This window comes from Bufo gargarizans, chromosome 7 (assembly GCF_014858855.1).
Source record: "Bufo gargarizans isolate SCDJY-AF-19 chromosome 7, ASM1485885v1, whole genome shotgun sequence".
Taxonomy (NCBI): domain Eukaryota; kingdom Metazoa; phylum Chordata; class Amphibia; order Anura; family Bufonidae; genus Bufo; species Bufo gargarizans.
Window position 1 is genome coordinate 101,219,047 of NC_058086.1, and position 14,411 is coordinate 101,233,457.

At 41.2% G+C, this 14,411-nt stretch overlaps 1 protein-coding gene across 3 annotated transcripts in view; it reads right to left on the bottom strand.

Moving 5' to 3' along the window:
- Window positions 1-6,213: 6,213 nt before the first annotated feature.
- Window positions 6,214-14,411, bottom strand: part of MGST3 (microsomal glutathione S-transferase 3) — a 129,438-nt gene continuing 121,240 nt past the window's right edge. For all 3 annotated transcript variants that reach the window (XM_044301997.1, XM_044301998.1, XM_044301996.1), the window contains one exon: window positions 6,214-6,471. In XM_044301997.1, the coding sequence (XP_044157932.1) occupies window positions 6,350-6,471 (122 nt within the window). In that variant the 3' untranslated portion in view covers window positions 6,214-6,349. The remainder of the gene's footprint in view (window positions 6,472-14,411) is intronic.

A 14,411-nucleotide genomic window follows, 5' to 3' on the forward strand; every position in this document is an offset into this window, starting at 1 on the left:
GATCAGATCACATTTTATGACCAATTTGTGCAGAAATCCATATCATTCCAAAGGGTTCACTTAATTTTTCTTGCAACTGTAGCTATTATGAGGACTGTTTTTTTTTGCAGGACGAGTTGTTCTTTTTGATAGTACGAAATAATATTGCATGTAATGTCGTGGAAATCGGGAAATAAAATTCCAAATGGGGTGAACTGGGGGGGGGGGGGGGGGCTAGGGGAGTGGGAATACAATTCTGGCACAGCTTTATTGCTTTTGTTTTTAAGGTGTTCCCTTTGCGGTAAAACTGACCCATGCCCTTCATTCTCTTGGTCAGCATAATTGAAGTGATATCACATTTATATATAGTTTTTCTTGTGTTACTGAAAAACACACTTTGGAAAACAAAATTTCTTTTCATCGCCACATTCTGACTGCCATACCTTTTTTATAGTTATGTCAACAGAGCAGTGTGGAGGCTCATTTTTTGCTGGATGATCAGTGCTTTTTTTTTTTATACCACTTTGGAGTATGTGTGACTTTATGATCACTTTTTATTCAATTGTTTTAGAGAGGTGAAGAGACAAAAAAATGGTAAATCAGCCATTTTGTTTGTTTTTAGTTTGCCATATGCAATATTTTTGTATTTTTATAGTACGGCATCTTGGGACATAACAATGAGTGTGATTTTTTTTTTTATGGGAAGGGGTGTTATTTGAATTTTTATATAGTTAAAAACCTTTTTTTTACTTCACCCTAGATGACTATCATAAGCCAAGGAAAAGACCGGCACTCACTTTTTCTTCAAAAGTTTTTCTCTTTATTCGCCACACATCAAATGTTCAGTGACGCGCGTTTCGGCTCTGCTGCGAGCCTTTCTCAAACCAATGGCATATAACAAAATCAAACAGTATACGTGATTTAAATAGACTGCCACAGCGGAAATGACATCATGTAGTCATGGTGATTTAGACAAACTAATGGACTAAAAAGGAAAAAAAAGGAAAAAAAAAAGAGCAAGAAGGGGAGGGAACAAAAGGAAAAAAAGGAAAAACAAAGTAACAATTTAAATAATCAGATACACGTGAGAAGCGGCCCAATCGCAACAGCATCAATGAAGATGGTAGCAATTATAAATTCTTATGAAATTCACTAGATAATTGTAGTAGCTTGCAATTCAGATGATGCGGTTGGGGAGTTCCTCACGTTTTCTGTAAAAATACAAGAAAACAAAGTATAAGCTTAACATACACTTAAAAAGAACGAACATTTACAGGAAGCCATGGAGATCATACTCCCGGTTTAACCCCATGGGTTCCAGTGTCTGAAGTGTATGAATCCAGTAGGATTCACGCTTCTTTAACATTTTCAATCGATTACCACCTCTTCGAGGTTGTTGTACCTGCTCAATAATTTGAAAGCGTGTTGAAATATGCGCAGGTACAGCAACGACCGGTGATACTTGCTTATCATTGAAGGACTTTGGACTGAGAACTAAGAGTCATTTTCAACCACCAAAATGCTATCATCCTGTTGAAACATTTATTCTATTGGTCCAACGTGACATGTCAAAATCTTTACAGGAAATACGACAAAGTGGATTCCATGTGAACCACAACTTGTCGCGACTTGAAAGACAGGCTATTGAAAACCTATTGGAAGACGGTAGCCTGATTTTCAAGCCTGCAGACAAGGGGGGTGCTCTTGTCCTGATGGACAAGGAGTATTATGTCAATGAGATTCTAGGTCAGCTGGCCAATACTGATGTATATCGTCCATTGGATGGCGATCCGGTATATATTATTAAAAGGAAATTGTGTACTTTGGTTGATATATTTATTTCACAGCAGATTATTGATCCCAAATTGGGGGAATATCTGATTAATCATCATCCTGTAACACCGGTGTTTTATACACTGCCCAAAGTGCACAAATCTTTGACTCAGCCACCGGGTCGGCCTATTGTGGCCTTGACTGACTCTATTTTGTCTCCACCAGCTATTTTACTTGAAAAGGTTATGACACCCCTGACTAAAAATATGCCTTCTTTCCTGCTTGATACGAATCAATTTTTGCGTGAGGTTGGGACCCTGGTGTTACAGGATGATGATTTATTAGTAACCTTTGATGTTTGTTCTCTGTACACTTCTATTGTTCACTGGAAGGGTATATGGGCTGTTGAGTGGCTTTTATCCTTCTCCTCTCACAGTGAAGGCGCTAAAGAATTCTTCTTGAAGCTACTTGAAATTATTCTAACTGAAAATTATTTTTTATTTCAGGATACGTACTACCAGCAGTGCTGTGGGACCGCGATGGGCTCGAATGCCGCACCGCCATATGCAAATTCATACATGTCATGGTTTGAAAACAAACATATTTACAGCAATGATCTGTTTAAAATCCATTGTATTTTTTGGCGAAGATTCGTCGATGACGTGTTTTGTGTATGGCGGGGCGGCATTCGATCCCTTCGTGCCTTTTCAGATTATTTAAATTCGATTTGGCCTGAGCTGCAGTTTACTCTGCATTATAGTGATCATGAGATTCATTTTTTGGACACCCTGGTCATTAAGGGTGTAAGTGGGTCAATTGTGACTGATCTGTATATTAAAAATACGGACAGAAATTCCCTTCTCCATTTCTCTAGCTATCATCCTCCCACAGTAAAAAAAGCATTACCCCATTCCCAGTTTCAAAGGGTACGTAGGATTGTTTCCAATACTGAAGTGAAAGAAAAACGTCTTGATGAAATGTCTATGAGATTTGAGAATAGAGGGTATCCCACAGCACTGCTGGATAGTGAGAGGGGTAGGGTTACCTCCTTGACCCCTAAACAGGAGTCCAGGGGGTCACGTATACCATTTGTCACCAAGTTCCATCCATGGGTTAACAAGTGTCGTTTTATTTTCTCTAAGCATTGGAACATTTTGTCCAGAGCTTATCCCTCTATTGAGGAATTTAAAAGTCCTCCATTATTGTGTTACAAACGTAATAAAAATATTCGCGATATGGTAGTGAGGGCAGATGTGGGCAGTGCTCAAACTGAGAAGCGCCAGAAGACTCTATCTACTCCTAGAAAGGGCACATTCCCTTGCCTAGGGTGTATACACTGTTCAAGTGTAATCAAAGGGGAATATTTTACGCATCCCCATACAGGCAAGCGCTTTCCAGTTCGAGGCCTCTTCACATGTAATAGCAGTTTTATCATATATTTACTCAAGTGCCCTTGTGCCCATTACTCAAGTGCCCATTACTCAAGTGGATTGTTATATATAGGTGAAACATCCATGCGAATGAAGGATCGCTTCTCCAAGCACAAGTCCACTATCAGAAAAAACAATTTACTTTTACCGGTCCCTTACCATTTTGATCGCTGTAAGCACAATATTGCGCAATTGCGCTTTCAAATTATTGAGCAGGTACAACAACCTCGAAGAGGTGGTAATCGATTGAAAATGCTAAAGAAGCGTGAATCCTACTGGATTCATACACTTCAGACACTGGAACCCATGGGGTTAAACCGGGAGTATGATCTCCATGGCTTCCTGTAAATGTTCGTTCTTTTTAAGTGTATGTTAAGCTTATACTTTGTTTTCTTGTATTTTTACAGAAAACGTGAGGAACTCCCCAACCGCATCATCTGAATTGCAAGCTACTACGATTATCTAGAGAATTTCATAAGAATTTATAATTGCTACCATCTTCATTGATGCTGTTGCGATTGGGCCGCTTCTCACGTGTATCTGATTATTTAAATTGTTACTTTGTTTTTCCTTTTTTTCCTTTTGTTCCCTCCCCTTCTTGCTCTTTTTTTTTCCTTTTTAGTCCATTTGTTTGTCTAAATCACCATGACTACATGATGTCATTTCCGCTGTGGCGGTCTATTTAAATCACGTATACTGTTTGATTTTGTTATATGCCATTGGTTTGAGAAAGGCTCGCAGCAGAGCCGAAACGCGTGTCACTGAACATTTGATGTGTGGCGAATAAAGAGAAAAACTTTTGAAGAAAAAGTGAGTGCCGGTCTTTTCCTTTGCTTGTACCTGGACTTCGGCCCTGGACTCGTGCACCACGCCTACAAACGGAGTGCCGGCTGACCCTTGTTGAAAGACTATCATAAGCCATCATTAGATTGCTTCTACAATACAATGCATTTAATTGCTATTGCAGTTCATTGCAGATTCCTGCAATCTTTATCTCTTGGAAATAGCAGATGCGAGAGAGACATTTTTGAACGTTTACCCCTCAATATTAAAGAGAACCTGTCACCAAAAAATGCAATGCAATATGAAAGCACCATGTTATAGAGCAGGAGAAGCAGATTAGATAGAGATATATTGTTGTCAGAAAAGAGTCAGTCAAACTCCTCCTCCCTGTACCGATGCTGTTCACAGAAGGTAGAAAATGCAGAACTATAAATTTATAAAATTACAGGTTTTCCTGAATCTTTTCCCACTGAACTATATATCAATCTGCTCAGCTTCTCCTGCTCTATAACATGGTGCTGTCAGATTGTATTTAATTTTTTAGTGAAAGATCCTTTTTAAATCAGATAATGCATCAACCGTGTTTATGAGGGATCCATAATGGGCGATTTACACAATTATAACAGTTAAGGGAGTACAACCATTTAACATAATGCCTCGGGAAGCAAAGGATAGCAGGAGACATCGCCAAAGCTTAATTTTCTCCCTCAGTCTGTGGATTAAGGGGACTATAATCACATGAATATAATCACTTTTCGACACTACCACCCGTAAATACTTAAATGTAGCATTATCTCGAATTCTTGAGTCAGAATGCCAGCATTCAAAGGCAAAGAGCTGATCTGCCAGTCAATCACAAAATAAAAATAAAAAAAATAAAAATCACCAAAACCTCTGAAAAATAAGTAGCAAAGCATGACTGGTATTTTCAACAAAAACAGCAATATTATTAGCATAAAGTGAGTTTACTGTCACCAGTTCTATACCTAAATCCCGATAATATAATTTCTAATTGCCAAAGCCTATAGCAAGGGTGAAAAGCAGGAGGGAAATCTGACACCCCTGATGTGTCCCCCTGAATAGTTTAAATTGACTCAATATCTCACTAACCATACAGTGTAATTCTGGTCCAAGTATTGGAATAAAGAAGCTTCACCCAAGGAACAACGCTATCACCACATGTAAATCTCTTCTAGCCTTCCTCAAATCGTCCAACTTAATAGACTCAAAGGTCTATAAGGCATCTAGGGAAATAACGGAGCACTGGCCAAGACTGGTGTAATCACCTGAAGAAAAAAAAAATAATAATAATAATGTTCTCAACTGGTCACAGCAGCAGCTGCTTCATTAATTTATATGAGAGTTCCAGAGATGATAGAGCATTGTACTTGGCCATTTCAGAAGTAATATTAGTGTTGAGCGAAGCATCCGAAGTGGAATTTTTTTTTTTTCCTGAAACAGCAGCTGGAGTGAAAAAAAAAAAAAAAACTCACCTCACTTGCTCACACAGAGGAAGTCTGCTTCTCTCTTGATTGAAAAAGACCTGCCAAAGGATCTGTGCTAAGTGCTTTAAACCCAAAAGGTCATATTCATATTGCAGTAGCATATTACCATGTTTAATGGCCGTTAGACAAGTGCATTACAAATGGTCCCATTGATAGATAGGCTGAATAGAGTTTTAACCTTGCAATTTGTGACAATGTGTTTTGTACCCACTCCCAATTTTGGCTTCCAAATCATGAGCAAATCTTGATGCAAAATACTGACTGTGTGACAGAGGCCTTATGGATTTTCCAAAGACTGGATCCATTGCGTTTTCATTTTTCGGTTCTTTTGACAGGGCACGCTCCAGCGCCTAACAAGTATAGCTCTGGTAGTGAAAGGGTTAAAAGCTGTTAATATCCACTTCTAGTTCTTTTTCTACACATAGTAAAACTAAACTGGAGCACCAAACTACCGATAATTACATCTATCACACTACATTCTAAACCTAGTGTATGGGTCGTTTGTGGTATGCACTTTTGAATTTCCAAAATATGTGATATCTGAGCTGCCAAAATGTGATATCTGAGCTCCCACAATGCACTGGTAACTAGAGTCTGTATTCTGCAAGGGCTATTCCTTTGGTGCGTGGAATATTCACTATACCACAGTCAGTATAGAAAAGAGAATGCTACAAGCTATATCAATACTATAAGTAATTTAATTACATTTCCAAGATGATCAAGATATAAAAACACAACCACACTTTTTATATTATTTTTTTATTTATAAAATTAAACTGTATCCTAATTGAATAAGTAGGCCTGATCCACAATTAGGGTGAAACAGGGGATGAATTATATTGACTCCACACATCTGGTCACATTTTACCACTTATCAGTTTAACACCAGGTTTTTGGGTTCAAAGACCAGCCCAGCAACTTGAATGCAGAACATACAGTAGAGCCAAAGAGACCGAACAGAGCGATAGACCCAATGGCTCCTCTAGCACGTTTCTTTGGATCTAACCAGGGAGAGGGAAAAAAAAATAAAAAAATATATATATATTAGTCAATCATTAATGAAGGGTCTACATCAGGGATGCCCAACCTGCATCCTTTCAGCTTTCGTAAAACTACAACTCCCACCATAGCTCTAGGCTGTCTTGGCATGCTGGGAGTTGTAGTTTTGCAACAGCTGGAGGGGCGCAGGTTGAGCATCCCTGGTCTACATGATTGTACAAAGTATCTCCACTATAATACCAACATCGTGACTATGAATCAGCTCTGGCACTTTGCATATATACAGAAACACATGTGTCCATACAGGGAGCCAGCACTGACCAAACACAGAAGACATCAGCTGACAGATGAACATTCATGTCGATCTGTTCTCAAACTGTTTATTCAATAGGAGAAAGTGTGACCAGCAGCTGCCAGACACTTCTAACAATGTTACCTGCCAGCACAACATCCAGCACAGCAAACTATCCTGGCATGTGGAAACATGCCCAATCCTTTTTTTCTTACCATTAGGTGCCAGTCGAGAGGCCCCCACCTTACAGGTCTGATAATCAAGTGATCTGCTGACATTATCTGTATGATCAGCTTTAAAGGGGTCATCTCACCTCAGACATCGGAGGCATATCGCTAGGATATGCCACCAATTTCAGACAGGTTCAGGTTCCACCAAACCAATCTGATTGGTCACATATCCTAGAGATATGCCACAAATGTCTGAGGTAAGACAACCGCTTTGAGCACCATCCTTTCTTGCCAGAGGTGAGCATACTCACCTGTTCCTCAACACTGTTCCAGCTACCTGCACTTCAACTTCTGGAGTGGACGGGGGTCATATGTGCTGCTCCAGCAGCAATATGTCCCCAAAGCGGCAAAGAACTCAGGGCGGCAGACTGAAGGAGTTGAAGACAAGTGAAGGGGGGCAGGTAAATAGAATTCCTTCCACAGGTGCAGTGGGGCTGCCCAAAAGGGATTCAAAGTTGGACAAACCCTGTATCCTTAGAGCTAGACCAATTTTTATTTATTCCGATCCACCTTCCAATAACCATAACTTTTTATGTTAATGGCACGTTAACCTTTGGCAGTCCTCTTCTGATCCTCGCACTGTTTACATTTGGCTGGCCCTGGACAAATGCACCACTTCAGCCAGTCATTTGGTGAAGGGGTGCATGTGACCATGCACAGCCGGATGTAAACTATGCAGGGACCAAAAAGATGGACACAGTGGGGGTAGCGCAGAAGACCGGAGCAGGCAAGCATGAATCTCATGTTTTAGGGGGTACGACATGGGCACTAGGGCTGAAACGATTACTTGATTAAATCCAGAAATGCGACAAAAAAAATCCTCAATGCACTTGCGCTAATCGCACAGGGGGGAACAAAGGATTTTGGGGACTGATAGCAAGGGGTCTGAGATTGTATAAAGGAAAACAGTCTATTAGTTCATTTTTTCTTATTAGATTACTCGATTAATCGTAAAAAAATAATCAATAGAATACTCAATTTCTAAAACAATTGTTTACTGCAGCCCTAGTGGGCACTTCATAAATTAATGGAAAACCCCTTTAAATGTTTTATTGTATTGTAGTCAACTTATAACACGTTTTGGCTCCCATTCTCACTGAGCCGAGTCACAAGTCGACTATTATGCAATAAAGCATTGAAGATTATTTGCGATATTGAGTGCAAAGCCTTTTCCATTAACTGTACTGGGCTGTTTCTGTAAACTGAGACATTTGTAATCAATATTGGAGATTTGTTTTGCTGTTAACCCTTGCTGTGTTACAACAAATGGATTAGGCCGAATGCACACGGCCGTGTTCCGCGGCAGAGAGCGGTCCGTGGTATGCCGGGCTGGATTCCTGTTCAGAGCAGGAGCGCATGGCGTCATTGGTTGATCTATACGAGTGTATTACTGTACAGCAGCGGCATGAAGCACACGGCGTCATAGCAACCAATGGCGCCGTGTGCTCCTACTGTCAGCAGGAATCCAGGCCGGCATACCACGGACCATTCTTGGCCGCGGAACACGGTCGTGTGCATTCGGCCTTAAAATGGAAAAGCTGAACACATTTTTATTTTATTTTTTTACATTTCACCTCCATTTTCCTTTAATTCCTGCAATACACCTAAAGGTTTGACAAAGTTTCAAATAGGGTTGCACCGGGTATCGAAGTATCAGTACCCAATTGATACGATACCGGGTCTTACTATTTACCGATACTAGGCTGCATTGCTAGTATCAATTAACCACCTCAGCTACCCTAGCTCAAACCCCCTTAATGACCAGACCACTTTTTACAATTCTGCACTACACTACTTTCACAGTTTATTGCTCGGTCATACAACTTACCACCCAAATGAATTTTACCTCCTTTTTTTCTCACTAATAGAGCTTTCATTTGGTGGTATTTCATTGCTGCTGACATTTTAACTTTTTTTGATATTAATCGAAATTTACCAAAATGCTTTTTGAAATAAAACTACATTTCTATATAACTTTTTCTCAAAATTTATTGTTCTACATGTCTTTGATAAAAAAAATGCAATAAGTGTATATTTATTGGTTTCGGTAAAAGTTAGAGCGTTTACAAACTATGTACAAACTATGGTGCAAAAAAATTAATTTACACACTTTGACTTTCTGAGCACCTATCATGATTCCTGAGGTTCTACAATGCGCAGACAGTAGAAACACCCCACAAATGACCCCATTTCGGAAAGTAGACTCCCTACGGCACGGTGTCAAACACAAGGCCCGCCAGACCTCATCATGTGGCCCGCGTAGCCGCCGTCGGCCTTCACCTTTTATTATCACTTCCTGCAGGCGGCCCCTGCAGGAAGTGATAATAAATCGCATAAGGAGCGCTGTGTATTACCGGTACTTACAACTACAAGCGCTCGCCGGGAGGAGGCAGGCTGGGAGGATGGGCGCTGGCAGTGTGAGTCATACATCACGCGCCTGCGCCGCCCACTTTATGAATAAAGCAGGCGGCGTGGGCGCATGACGTATGACTCACGCTGCCAGCGCCTGTCCTCCCGGCCTGCCTCCTGCCTCTTCCCTCCTCTCGGCGAGCGCTTGTAGTTGTAAGTACCGGTAATACACAGCGCTCCTTATGCGATTATATACATACGGTAACCATTAACTATTAGGGATACGATTATACAGTGAGCGGGGCCCGTGTAGTAGAATAGTCACTGCACGGGCCCCGCTGTCATTATAAAAGCAGATGCCGGCCCCGAGCCCGTGTATTGAGGGTCATTCACTACTACAGGGACACTTATGGAGGGGATCTGTGGATGACACATAGCATAAGATGCTATATATGTGTCATCCACAGATCCCCCCCATAACTGTCATACACAGATCCCCCATAAGAGCCACCCACAGATCCCCATAAGTGTCACCCGCAGATCCCATAAGTGTCACCCGCAGATCCCCCATAACAGTGCGTCACCCACAGATCCCCCATAACAGTGCGTCACCCACAGATCCCGCATAACAGTGCGTCACCCACAGATCCCCCATAACAGTGCGTCACCCACAGATCCCCCATAACAGTGCGTCACCCACAGATCCCCCATAACAGTGCCATCCACAGATCCCCCATAACAGTGCCACCCACAGACCACAATTAGTTCAAAACCCACCAAAAGCACACCTTTTGGTTCAAAATATATTTTTTCTTATTTTCCTCCTCAAAAACCTAGGTGCGTCTTATGGGCCGGTGCATCTTATAGGGCGAAAAATACGGTAACCCTTACAGTTCTGGAATGTGTTGGATAACACTGACAGCATTATGTCAGTGTTATCCAACACATTCCAGAACATAGCATCATAAATCAGTATAATGCTATGTGACCCCAGTCAGCGCTTGCAGGTCAAGCTTTCAGAGCTAGTTATTACTTACATTATTACAAAAAACTGTAATCATTGAATGCAGTGACAATAATTTATGATAATAAAGAGTGGACACATAGTCCTACAGATAAAACCGGCCCTTTGAGGGTGACCAAACTGCTGATGCGGCCCCTGATGAATTTGAGTTTGACACCCCTGCCCTAAGGTATTCGCTGATGGGCATATTGAGTTCATGGAAAAAATTTTTTTGTCACAAGTTAGCGGAAATTTTTAATTTTTTTTTCATACAAAGTCTCATATTCCACTAACTTGTGACAAAAAATAAAATTTTACATGAACTCACCATACCCCTCACGGAATACCTTGGGGTGTCATCTTTCCAAAATGGGGTCAGAGGTGGGGTATTTATACTGCCCTTGCATTTTAGGGGCCCTAAAGTGTGAGAAGTACTTTGGAATCCAAATGCGTAAAAAGTGCCCTGTGAAATCCCAAAGGTACTCATTGGCATTTGGGCCCCTTTGCGCACCTAGGCTGCAAAAAAGTGTCACACGTGGTATCGCCGTACTCAGAAGAAGTTGGGCAATGTGTTTTGGGGTGTATTTTTAAATATAACCATGCTGGGCGAGATAAATATCTCTGTAAAAGACAACTTTTCAAATTTTTATATACAAAGTTGTCATTTTAGAGAGATATTTCTCTCACCCAGCATGGGTATATGTAAAAATACACCCCAAAACACATTGCCCTACTTCTCCCAAGTATGGCGATACCACATGTGTGACACTTTTTTGCAGCCTAGGTGCGCAAAAGGGGCCCAAATTCCAATGAGTATCTTTTAGGAGGGCATTTTTAGGCATTTTGATTCCAGACTTCTTCTCACGCTTTAGGGCCCCTAAAATGCCAGGGCAGTATAAATAGCCCACATGTGACCCCATTTTGGAAAGAAGACACCCCAAGGTATTCCGTGAGGGGCATGGCGAGTTCATAGAATTTTTTTTATTTATTTTTTGCCACAAGTTAGCGGAAATAGATTTTTTTTGTTTTTTCTCACAAAGTCTCCCTTTCCGCTAACTTGTGACAAAAAGTTCAGTCTTTCATGGACTCAATATGCCCCTCAGCGAATACCTTGGGGTGTCTACTTTCAGAAATGGGGTCATGTTTACTGTTCTGGCATTTTGGGCGGGGCAAAATTGTGAGCAAGGCGATTGCGGGAAAATGTGTGGGTGCGTTGCGAGTGCAAAACATTGTAATGCGTTTTGCACTCGAGTGACAAAAATCACGCATGTTTGGTACCCAAACCCGAACTTCTTCACAGAAGTTCGGGTCTGGGATCGGTGTTCTGTAGATTGTATTCTTTTCCCTTATAACATGGTTATAAGGGAAAATAATAGCATTCTAAATACAGAATGCAGAGTAAAATAGCGCTGGAGGGGTTAAAAAAATAATAATTAAAATTTAACTTAACTTAGTCCACTTGATCGCGTAGGCCAGCATCTCTTCTGTCTCCTTTGCTGAACAGGACTTGTGGTGAGCATTCAATTCAGGAACAGGACCTGTGGTGACATCACTCCGGTCATCACATGATCCATCACCATGGTAAAAGATCATGTGATGGAACATGTGATGACCGGAGTGACGTCACCACAGGTCCTGTTCAGCAAAGGAGACAGACGAGAAGCCGGGCAGCACGATCAAGTGGACTAAGGTGAATTAAATTATTATATATATTTTTTTTAACCCCTCCAGCGCTATTTTACTATGCATTCTGTATTCAGAATGCTATTATTTTCCCTTATAACCATGTTATAAGGGAAAATAATAATGATCGGGTCTCCATCCCGATCGTCTCCTAGCAACCGTGCGTGAAAATCACTCCGCCTCCGCACTTGCTTGCGATTTTCACTCAACCCCATTCATTTCTATGGGGCCTGTGTTACGTGAAAAACGCACAAAATAAAGTGATGCGTGAAAATCACCGCTTATGTGAACAGCCCCATAGAAATGAATGGGTCAGTATTCAGTGCGGGTGCAATGCATTCAACTCATTGCACCCGCGCGGAATACTCGCCCGTGTGAAAGGGGCCTAATGGTACTTGTTGGACTTTCGGCCCCTTTACGCACCTAGGCTGCAAAAAAGTGGCACACGTGGTATCGCCGTACTCAGGAGAAGTAGGGCAATGTGTTTTGGGGTGTATTTTTACATATACCCATGCTGGGTGAGAAAAATATCTCTGTAAATTGACAACTTTGTATAATTATTTTTTAAAAGTTGTCATTTACAGAGATATTTCTCACACACAGTATGGGTATATGTAAAAATACACCCCAAAACACATTGCCCAACTTCTCCTGAGTACGGCGACACCATGTGTGACATACACGTTTTGCAGCCTAGGTGCGCAGGGCTGTGGAGTCGGTAGATAAATGCTCCGACTCCGACTCCTCAGTTTTTTGTACTTCCGACTCCGACTCCTCTGTATTTAATATGCAAATGTATTTTATACATTCCTTGAAGGAAAGAAAGAAGTTCTTCTAAGCTCTTCTAGCACAGAGAGGTAGTTGGGCAGAAGCTGCTGCCTTCTCCTTTGTGTGCTGATCTTCTGCTGAAGATAGGGCAGTGGGAGGATCCAGGAAGGGACATTTATTTTAAAACATGATTTCCCTAGAAGAATTCCATAGTCATGTTTAAAGTTTAAGATAACATTCTGAGTTTACACGTTTTATAGCCTTAGCTGAATGACAGCAGTTTTTCCAATGGTTTACAGCTTCAGACTTGAACTATTGACCCTCCATTCCCTTCACTTATACAAGTGTCTCTAGTCCTGCAAAACACATATTTACTTAATCCCTTATCAGTGAGAGGCTAGGTAAACCATGGGCATTGTGTTCCCTGTAACATCAGAACACAACACAATGTAAATTATATGTATTGCCACTCCTAATTGTGCATTGCGTGCCATGTAGTGACGCATATGAAAAGCTTCTTCACATCACTGAACGCGTTTGTTTTGCGGTTACGTGAGGCACTGCATGCATTGGCCTTTATTCTTACAGTAGAGAAGTCATTAATTATAACTGTTTATGAATTCGGACATTTAAACTTGCTTTTTTTATTTTTTTATTCCAATTTAAATTTAGTAGGAGTCGGAGTCGGTTCATTTTTTGCCGACTCCGACTCCAGGTACCCAAAATTCGACTCCGACTCCTCGACTCCGACTCCACAGCCCTGTAGGTGCGCAAAGGGGCCCAAATTCCAATGAGTACCGTTACGATTTCACAGGGCATTTTTTACCATGTTATAAGGGAAAATAATACAGTGAATAGACTTTCATCCTAGCAACCATGAGTGAAATTCGCACCGCATCCGCACTTGCTTGCGGATGCTTGCGATTCTCACGCAGCCCCATTCACTTCTATGGGGCCTGCGTTGCGTGAAAAACGCACAACATAGAGCATGCTGAGATTTTCACGCAACGCACAAGTGATGTGTGAAACTCACCCCTCGTGCACAGCCCCATAGAAGTGAATGGGTACGGATTTAGTGCGGGTGCATTCCGGTATTTTGAATGCCAGATCCGACATTCAGGCAAATCTTCAGGTTTTTTTCGCCGGAGATAAAACCGTAGCATGCTGCGGTTTTATCTTTTGCCTGATCAGTCAAAATGACTGAACTGAAGACGTCCTGATGCATCCTGAACGGATTTCTCTCTATTCAGAATGCATAGGGATATGCCTGATCAGTTATTTTCCGATATTGAGCCCCTGTGTGACGGAAGTCCGTGCCGGAAAAGAAAAACACTAGTGTGAAAGTACCGTAAAATATTAAGTTTAAATCCTCCCTTTCCCAATTTTACATATAAAATATATAAACAATAAATAAATAAACATATTACATAGTGCTGTCCAAACTATTCAATTATTAAAAAATGTCTCCTATGTGGTGAGCATTCACCATTTTTTAGTCACCTTGTCACCCCAAAAAATAGGATAGGACTGTTCTATTATGGGCCGAACGTTTCATAAAATGCGAAATGCACGCGGCTTTTTTTGGTGTCGTTTTTTTTTTGCGCGGTATTGAGTATC